Here is a 9,511-nt window from a genome sequence, read left to right on the forward strand (position 1 = left end):
TTAATAGAAAATTTTTTCAGTACTCCAGTCTAGTTTACTCAGCGTACTCGACTGATATAGTCTAGAATCCACCGTAGACCTACCCCGACCATAGAAATAAACATTCTTTTTTTGGCATTATGCAGTCCAATGGATTATCTTTCCTCGGTAAACCTAACCAAGATTTGAAAACCTCAGCTGCTCTCTTCCTCTCAATAACATTTACAATTTAACATCCATATTTCAAAAGTCTCGTCTTTCTTTGTTTTATTAATATTCAAATAAATTACCTTTTGTCTTATTCATATTAAAAGAAATTACCTTGAAAGATATAACATCAAAATAAACTTGCTAAAATATAGAGGTTTTCATTTAGAGTACCTTTGGAAATAAATGTTTTTTTTTTTTACCCAAAGTCAATTTTTCTAAAAAAAAATTAATAATTTAAAATGTATTTACTATGATTTCTTGAATTATTTTAAATTATAATATTTTTTTTTCTAAAGAAAATCTTAATAAATAAAAACACTTTAAAAGTTTTGAATTAATAAAAAAATCTAATTTTTGAAGCGAGTTCATCCTTTGAAAACTCATTTATCAGAGCAAATTCTATGTAAAAGGAGTTAGCAAGTTAAAAATTGCCTATTTCTTTCTATTGAGGAAAAAAAAAAATTGCCTATTTCTCACCTCCTCAGGACATGCATAGTTAGGCCAGAAAATTAAATACATTCAACTCCACGTGGCACAGAGTCTATGCACAATAAAAGAAAGCAAGTAGGACGAGCTAATTTTTACCGTGGAGATTATTTACAGTGTCAGCATGGGTTAAAAGTAAAATGGGAGACCATGCCAATAAATCTAAAACCCTCCGTTTTGCTGTACAGCCTTATTCTATTCTATGTACATCAGAGTTATGTACATTGGAACTTACCCACCAAATGAAGAAGAAGCAGAGCCTCCTCTTATTCATCCACAATCTGATCTTCTTCCTCCATTTTCACCTTTGTTATAGCTTACTCTCATAATTACCAATTTCACTTTTTACATATGTTAAGAAACTTGTGGATCTTACGAAAGGTGAAACGAGCCTTGTCCTTCCGTGATGGCGTATAAAAGCTTCTCTTTCATTATTTCCTGAACAAATAGAGAATTTGGAGTGAGAATGACCATTTTGTTCCAATGGAAAGAAAAACAATGGTTTTTAGTTCAACGATATACAAATGAAGGATTTGAACCTTTGACCACTTCATCTAAGGTATATATATTAACCGATCGAGCTAAGATCAAATAAGCAAAGCACGAGAAAAGTAATTACCTTTGAAGAGTACGGAGGCAACTTTAGATAGTTTGCACAGGTCATCACACTAGGCAAGTCAGAATCAACCAGATTGCTAGAATGCTGTGTAAAAAAAAAATTCAAAAAAGTAAGTAAATGGGCTAGATTGAATCAAATATTTGAGGAGAATGTGTTGATAATGAGAACCTTTCGAACTATAGTCAACTTCGGATTTAGTGATGCAAAGCCTCCAGAAGGAAGCCTTGGCGCCCCAGTCACGAACTGTAGAAATGCTCGTTGATGTTCGTTGTCGAACTCTTGAATAATTTCAAGCAACTGCAATTCAAAAAATGGGAGAGAATCATGCCATAACCTAATAAGAAATATTTTAACAAAGTAATAGGGTTTAGGGTTCATTTTATAAGCTAACATTAACAATGGAGGGGCTACTGGCTGTATATCCGTGGTCAAACTTCACATTTTCAAGGAGTTCATTCAACTGCGCCAAAACAATTACAAAAAATCAAGTTAATGGATAATAACTTCAGAAAAGTAAACAAGCTGGTTAACTGATACACGTACAGCCCAAGAGTCGTGTTCTCCACATATTAAGCGCTCCAATTCTTCCTCAGTAAAAACTTGAAGATGTTCTATGGGGAAAACCTGAGGTTTGACAACAAAAAGATTGCGGTTATCAGTTAAGATCGCGAAAGTACCAGTAGATGTCCGAAGACAATACAAACACGTGTTTATAAGGTAATTAATCATTTTTCTTTAAACCAACTAAATGGTTGAGTGTCTTCTCTTTTAAGAACGACAACGCTTCATGACATTCGAGTCGATAGTTTCTTGCATTTCAACATTGCAGTTGATCCATTCCTTATATTGTGCCTATAACATAATTTATAGACACTCAAAGTTGAAACTGATATAAACACGTTTGGGAGATTGGAACCACAGATTTTCCTAGTTCTTCCCTTAAAATTTGAATGATAGTAGAACTACACCTGCACTTAAACCAAAGTACACGCAATCCGGAATCACGTCTAGAAATCAAATCATTTGATATTATTTCGCCGAAGGCATCGATAATGATTCATAAAACAGCAGTGTATCATCCAATAGAAAATTTTGATCCTAAATAAATATATCAAAACATAAGCTGAATTCCCAAGATTATGAACAAGAAAGGATCCTTTTCATTCTGCAAGTGTTAACTAAGCGGCCAAATAAGTAAGAGGAGCATAGTGAAGCTAACCTGATTAAATCCAGATTTAAATGCTTCTATTTGCCTCGAAATTCCCGAATTTAAAGTAGCATCTACAACAAGAGAGACGTAATCCTCCAAATTTTTTGTATTTACCTGGGAAAAGATCAATTGTATTTTGTGTTATTTAGTGCATCCTTGCAAAAAGATGACCATAATCACAGTGAAAATTTGCATTACCATTGTATGATCTTGAGATGAGATCAGGAGATAATCAGGATAACCAGGAACAGTAAAATCAAGGCAAAGATCCTCAATATTGGTATTATGGTAACAAAATTCAAGTTTGGCCGACGAGTTTTCTTCACAGACAGATTCTAACAATTTACCTCTGTCGACCAGAGCTTGAAACTCGAGCAAAGCAGTTCCAAGTTCTGGATCAAATGATTGGATGTCATATATACTCACCTCCTACACAAATAACATGAAATCAAATAATGGAATGCAAAAAAGACAAGAGGAAGCACTTGAAAGAATTTCATGCAGGTACCTGCCCAAGTATTAATTTATAGAAGGCTTTGGAGAAGTAGATATCCATAACCCTACCATCTTGGATGGCCCTTGCCACAATTTTCCCTAGAAGTACAAACTTTTTAACTACTTCAGAAAAATATAGCTCGCGAGTATCCAGGGTTGATGGCCATGGACGAGGGAAAAGCCCAAATGGAGATTCAACAGTTTCTCTACCCTCTAGGGAAATAAGAGCACCATGATCCCCTCTCCACATTCCAAGGTCATACTTCTGAAATTCACGACCGACAAGAGTATAGAATTCTAATGTTGGACCAAGCCCTGTGCCAACTTCTTCATCGTATTCCACCTCAAGCAGTACTTTCTGATGTGCATACTGATCCATCATTTTGACAGCAGAATCTAGAATTTTGTTGCGGTGTACTAATACCTTCTTACGAGGCAAGCCACCGGAATTTGATCGTTCGTCATTTGAGGTCCTCAAGTCACTGTATGATCTTATATATGGCTGGCGATGCGACATGGCAAATGCTACTATCTGAAAGTACTTGCATCTAGCATCAAAACTAAATAAGAAAGGACATGAATCCATAAGTTCCTTACACCATAAAGGCATGCCACCAACAGAAAACGCAGAAAAGTCCCTCATCTGCTGTTCAAGTTTTTCAGTCAGTTTGCTGTTTACAAATTCATTCTGCGGCACTGAAGTAACTGATAGCTTTATATTGTCCAAGGTATTAATTCTCCCTTCAGCAAAAGCACGAATCCTTTCATGTGACATTATGTGAAATGCCATTCTGTTCATGCCCTCTATGCTCCTTAGAAGAAATAAAACATCATAAGCAGGACTTTCTTTTGCCAAGTCAGAAGGCAGAATACAATCTAGACTATGGAAAAATGAAGAGAACTGCAACGTTGCAGCTTTGTCCGACGCAGAAAATAATTTGTTAGAACTGTTGTCCTCCCTTTCGCCAGCACTTTTATATGTTAGAGTATATACTTGGTTCCACAATTTTGTGCCAGAAGTAGTTTCATTTTCTTTCATGTGTTGTTGAAGAATTGCCTGATAAAGTGTCAAAGTGGGCTCCAGCTGCTTTCCCTCAAGGTAAAGTAACAATTTGGGCTTCATGCCTTTCTTACTGCAAGATGCAGAATACTGTAATTTCTCATCGGTGTTGACTTCTGTAGATCCCTGAACCAAAACAAAGGTTAACATAAATTTAGGAATGCACACATAACCATAGTCCAGAAGATGAATCAATGCTCTCAGTCACGGACTAAGCAGGCACTCAAAAAGACAATATAAGAGAAATGAGGCAACCAATTACACTAGAATATTCTGCTGGAACCATAACATTTTTTCTAGTTTACTTGGAAGGAGAAAAATGGCATAAAGTTGAATCCAAAAGGATCAAATTAAAATTTGCAATGGATGAAGGTGCAAACTCTAGAACCGATCCATCTTATAACACAGTTTCACATATGTGCTTATAGAAATGATCAACTTACAATATAAGTTTCATCTAATTATATTCTTTCACTTAAAAATAACTGAACTTAAACCAAATGGATCTAGATATGGACCTTATTTACCAGAATCATAAATTCATTGAAGTAAACAGACCTCCACTACGCATAATAAATCACCCTACTTCAGTATCATAAATTTTGGAGTAGTTTATGATTTTCTCAAAATTATAAATTTCAAAAAGAAAACAGGAAGAGACCTGAGTTTCAGACAAATCTGTGGACATGCTGTCAGACCCTACTAGTTTTGGGTTAACACCCCAACCAGAACATACATTTGAGAGGAGTTTAATTTGATGTTCCCTCAGGCTATCTGCTTCAAAGGACTGCTCAGCTTTTTTTGTGCCAACTTTGGGCCACAGAAACCCTTCGATGGCATTCAAAGAAGAAAAGGGGTCAACAGTATGGATATCCCCAGTATAGTTGCAGAGATCTGTTTCCCCGTCTCCTCTCACAAACCGAACTTTCACACAAGGATGTGGTATGCACCGACCATTTGGAACCGTAGCAAAATAATTCCTGTGTTTGAGTCCCTGGCTAGAAACAACAGGAAAGTTTTCTAAAGACGACAGTGAGGTTTGTAATTTCCTTATCAAGACCAAAACTGGCAAGCTTTCAGACGGGGGTTCTGAACTAGATAAGAGAAGCCTTGCAAAAACCTCAAATCTTCTTTCCATAATTGCGAACTGTCTAGATATAATTTGTGGTTCTCCCTTTTTCCTCATATACTGACCATTAGTTAGGTAATTTATAAATGACTTGACAATTCCACTTTCGATAAATTCAAAGGTGGATATGGGCTCGCCACACTTCAGCTTTGACATAATCTCAGCCAATAAAGCATAAAAATTTTCTTCATCCTGCGCTGGAGTATCCTTAATTAAGGACAAGTTCAATAGATCATCTAGAGAACCAGAAAGAGTTTGAAGATTTTGAAGAATATCTGTCACTCCTTTATCAGTGTCACATAATTCTTCAGAAAAATAATGGGTTCTTATGTGATATGCAAGACTATAAACAGAGTCCTTGTCAAGCTTGCAGTTTCCTGTTTCTTCCGTTGAGGAGAAACAGCCACTCAAAAAGGCATAACATAAGCATCTTGCATTTTCTCTTGAAGACTTTTGACATGAACCAAATGAAGGGTGGACACCAGTAAACACTGGGAAAATCAACTGTTTATACTTCTCTGGGGTTATCAGTGCATCAATTGCAAAATAAACACCCTCCTTAACAAATGATTTAAAAAATATACTAGAGAGCTTTTGCAGGATAATCTCAGTGATTTTTAAAGCTAACATCAGCACATGGTGGTCTTTTCGAGTAAATACTCCAGCCAGGAAACTGACAAATTAGGCAGAAAAAATCATTAGACGTTCTGAAAGCAATTTGAAAATACCATTAAAAAGAAAATCAGAGGCACCATTCACCTAGAAATATTGGTGTTCTGAAGCAACTCGACAAGCATGCCAGATTCACCCAAACAGACAAACTTGTAGATAATAGTTAGGCAGCCACAACAAGCATACAAGTTTGCACCAGAACTAACCACCTGCAGCAGGGAAAATGAGATGTTATAAAGGATGAGAAGAGTCAGAGCTCTTTTATTAGCTTATAATAATAACCACCTGAACAAGCAAAGGAAGTACATCCAAGCCAAACTTCTGCAGTTTCTTGGGATTACTGACTAAAAAAGATACTTTTTCGGACAATTCTTCTGCATTTGCATCTCCAGTGGGGAGAAGCTCGTTAAGTAATTTCAGGACTTCACATACCTGAGAAAAATCGACTACAATAAATCCCCATACAAAATTTTTTAAAAAATCATAAAAGCATTGAGGCATATATTGAAATTCTAGACTCAAATTAGGCCAATTATGAGCAATTGAACTATCACTTATGACAAATGTTAAGGCATTAATTCTCCTAGCACAGGCTACTAAGCGCAAGCCAGGTACAGTGGAGGTTTGAACATGATGCTATATCCTTAACAAAGCATCTTGATTTTAAAGATTTATGTTGCACATGCCTTCAATGTATCAAAAGCATGACTTGAGATTTGGAAAGAAAAAAAAAAACTTCCAGACAATAGTATCCATTTATATCCTGCAACACTTAAAATAGAGTTCTATGATTTGAAGTATTTTTTCAGAATAATTATTGAGGAAAAGAAAATATCCCTCTGTAAGTTTCCTAGAAATATTTTAAAAAGAATCTGTCACAGCATCCAGTCAGAGTGTTCCTGAGGACATGCTAATAGACTAATACCTGGTTGCGCTGCCCGTCAACTACAGAACATGAAGAAGACATTCCATGCGAGAGATTGTAAGCAGATAATATGTCCTTCAAAGTGTTGCTAATGTTTAGCTCATAAAGAGTTTTGAAAGCAACAGTTGATCCTGAAGATAGTTTGACAAGTACACCAAGCAAATCCTGGAAAGAAACTCGATGGTCATTCACCATTCTGCCTTAAAGATGGTGGTAGAGGCTACAGCTAGAAGTTCATTTGCATTTTAAAAAAATAAAAATATACAAAATTCTAAACCATTTCGTGTATGATTCTCTACTTACATTGTAAGTGGTCTGGGACAAAGTCGTTCGACTATTCAAGTTTATAAGGTGAATGACTTGTTGAATCAGCCCATGATGACAGAGACCATCCAAAAGCTCACAGGATTGACTGACACGCTCAACTATTTTAATCATGCATAAAGCCACATTCTCTGACAGCTGAAATGTGTGATTATAACAAGGAGAAGATTGATAAAAAATAAAAATTAAAAACAAAGCAATATGAAGCATTCAAGCCCAGTTATTCAAACCTGCCCATCTTCATACTGAAGGAGATTGCATAGTATGGGAACAGCATCAATCAAAGTTGGTGGACACTCAGAAGGAAGTTTTCTGCAGACATTCACCACAGTACGAAGAGCAGTCCTCTGATCCAAACCAGATTTATACGTTAAATTTTCAATCTTTTGATCATAGGGTTTGGCGGGAACAAAATAATAGGCACATGAATTCAATCAAATTGTCAAGAAAAAATTAAAATCCAGAAAGGAAAAGACCTTACTTGTATGCTAGTAGAAAAAAAATCAATATAAGTTAAAACAGCCATAACTGCACCAGCCTCTAAGCAGGCGACAGGTTGTTCCTGTGATATTTTTTCCAATGCTATCAAACACTGCATTGAAACAGAATCTCCAAAATATAGTAAGAGTATTCAGCATCCAAAGATGAGCTATCGATTGTAATATCTAGAATCATATAATTTAATGAATGAACTAAGACTAATAATCATGTGAGCATGGTGAGCTCACCTGTTCAGCAACATCCAAATACTTAATAACTCCTAGCATCTGACAGAGGGCACGTACTCCATCATGACGAACTAGAAAACTAGAAGATCTGGGGTAAACATCACATAAATAAGTTATAGCCCTTAGAGCCAAAAGCACTATCTCCGGGTCGCTATCAAGTTTCACCAGATTTACAAGAACTATAGAAATTGAATCTGATGTCATGCTCGATAGTGAGTTCTCCATACAGAATGATAAAACTTCACATAGCTCCACTAGCAGTGTTCTTTGGGCAGACAGCTCAGATTCTTCACCCAAGCTTGACAAAATCCTTTTCAATCGTCCATGATCACTAGACGATCTTTGCCTCTGATAATTCCGAAGATCACTATGTTTTTGTTCTGCATCATCAGAATCACAAGAGCCGTAGGCTGAATCCTTATCATATTCTCCTTCTGAACGACTAGAGGCAGAAGCAGATGATGAAGTGTCCATGTCATTATCATAAAAGCCTGGACTTGAATTAATGGCCGTCACGTGCATTTGATGCATAGATGAATTAGACGAGCTTGGCCTGAATTCCAGTGAACTGCAAGCCCGTTTGTCCGCCGGTAATCTATCCACCATTTCGGTACGCTTTTGGCCACGATTTCCCATTTATCATTTATTAGCTTTTTAATAGAGATTTAACCCTCCTATGTAATTAAGAGATCCAACATTGCATAAGATTGACGTACTTTTTTATCCTTTAATGCTTCGCATATTACTAATGATCAGAATCAAACTATACAGCAAGAAAAATCATTAAATAAAAGACACGAAGACAAATGGTATTTTGGCTCAACACTAACAATTTCACTTCAATAGAGCGAGAGGCGGAGGTGAAACATTAGAATCTGAACCTCATAGAATAATCGGATGAAATTGCACATTCAACTGAGAATTGTATGTCTTAAACCTTAAGAGCTAAATAGGAAAAAAAAAAAAAAAAAAATTATATGCACCGTCAATTTGAACAAAAATAAACAAAATACAACTGCTCCAAGATTAACACAGAACCCAAAAACTCCATGGATTTAACCACCATTGACAAGTAAAATTTAATATCACATATACTTAACAATCACGAACATATAACTAAGTTCTCCAGTAAGCTCGTAATCAGTCCACTTTTAACAACCAAAGAAGACCAAAGCCAAAACAAATGCAACGAAGAACAAGATCAAAAATCACGAATGTAAAGACGGATTTACGATCAGACAAGACAAACACAATCTCATATTTTCTTAGTACCTTAGCAGTGCAAGCCGAAGACACGAAATTCCAAAATATGCGAGGAGCAAAAACTTCTCCGTCTATGGAACGCAACCAACCGGAGGATGCTTTTTATCGGTGATCGAAATTGCAAAACTCTTTTGAGGTATGATGAAAAGAAACAGAGCTAGAGAACATCGGAGCTTAAAGATATATATGAAAGACTAAGAGAGTGAATACGTCTGATCAAATATATATTTTATTATTATATATTTTATTATTGTTTTTAATTTTATTCTTCTTCATTGGTGAATCTTTTATATTTATCTATATTTCTAATTAAAATAAATAGAAAACATGTCAATAATAAAATTATATTTTAATTGTATTTATATATATTCAAATTATTCTCTGAACAAAAAAAAAAAAAAAAAAAAAAAA

At 35.6% G+C, this 9,511-nt stretch overlaps 1 protein-coding gene across 5 annotated transcripts; it reads right to left on the reverse strand.

The window, feature by feature from the left end:
• Positions 1-685: 685 nt before the first annotated feature.
• Positions 686-9,279, reverse strand: LOC111498613 (E3 ubiquitin-protein ligase UPL4-like). 5 transcript variants are annotated; one of them, XM_023149918.1, is made up of 17 exons: positions 9,110-9,279; positions 7,838-8,432; positions 7,591-7,701; positions 7,340-7,456; positions 7,089-7,247; positions 6,786-6,950; positions 6,146-6,292; positions 5,948-6,069; positions 4,721-5,861; positions 3,013-4,185; positions 2,703-2,933; positions 2,514-2,618; positions 1,838-1,918; positions 1,686-1,754; positions 1,463-1,591; positions 1,295-1,378; positions 686-1,113 (listed from the first exon to the last, which is right to left on the reverse strand). In XM_023149918.1, the coding sequence occupies exons 2-17, from the start codon at positions 8,366-8,368 to the stop codon at positions 1,048-1,050; spliced, it is 4,431 nt and encodes a 1,476-aa protein (XP_023005686.1). In that variant the 5' UTR covers positions 8,369-8,432; positions 9,110-9,279; the 3' UTR covers positions 686-1,047. The 5 variants fall into 5 exon arrangements, with proteins under 5 accessions (XP_023005686.1, XP_023005684.1, XP_023005685.1 ...); XM_023149916.1 differs by having other exon boundaries at positions 7,838-8,452; XM_023149917.1 differs by having other exon boundaries at positions 4,796-5,861; positions 7,838-8,511.
• Between the last annotated feature and the right edge of the window lie 232 nt (positions 9,280-9,511).

The sequence above is a fragment of the Cucurbita maxima genome, unplaced genomic scaffold (assembly GCF_002738345.1).
Source record: "Cucurbita maxima cultivar Rimu unplaced genomic scaffold, Cmax_1.0 Cma_Scf00025, whole genome shotgun sequence".
NCBI lineage: Eukaryota > Viridiplantae > Streptophyta > Magnoliopsida > Cucurbitales > Cucurbitaceae > Cucurbita > Cucurbita maxima.

Bases quoted from the DNA above. Each gene is read 5' to 3' on its own strand.
- LOC111498613 (XM_023149915.1), bottom strand. From the start codon at position 8,473: ATGGGAAATCGTGGCCAAAAGCGTACCGAAATGGTGGATAGATTACCG. The intron at 6,951-7,088 runs GTAAGTAGAGAA...GTTTCTTTCCAG, and splicing joins TGTCCCAGACCACTTACAAT to GATTTGCTTGGTGTACTTGT. The intron at 5,862-5,947 runs GTGAATGGTGCC...CTAATTTGTCAG, and splicing joins CAGAACACCAATATTTCTAG to TTTCCTGGCTGGAGTATTTA.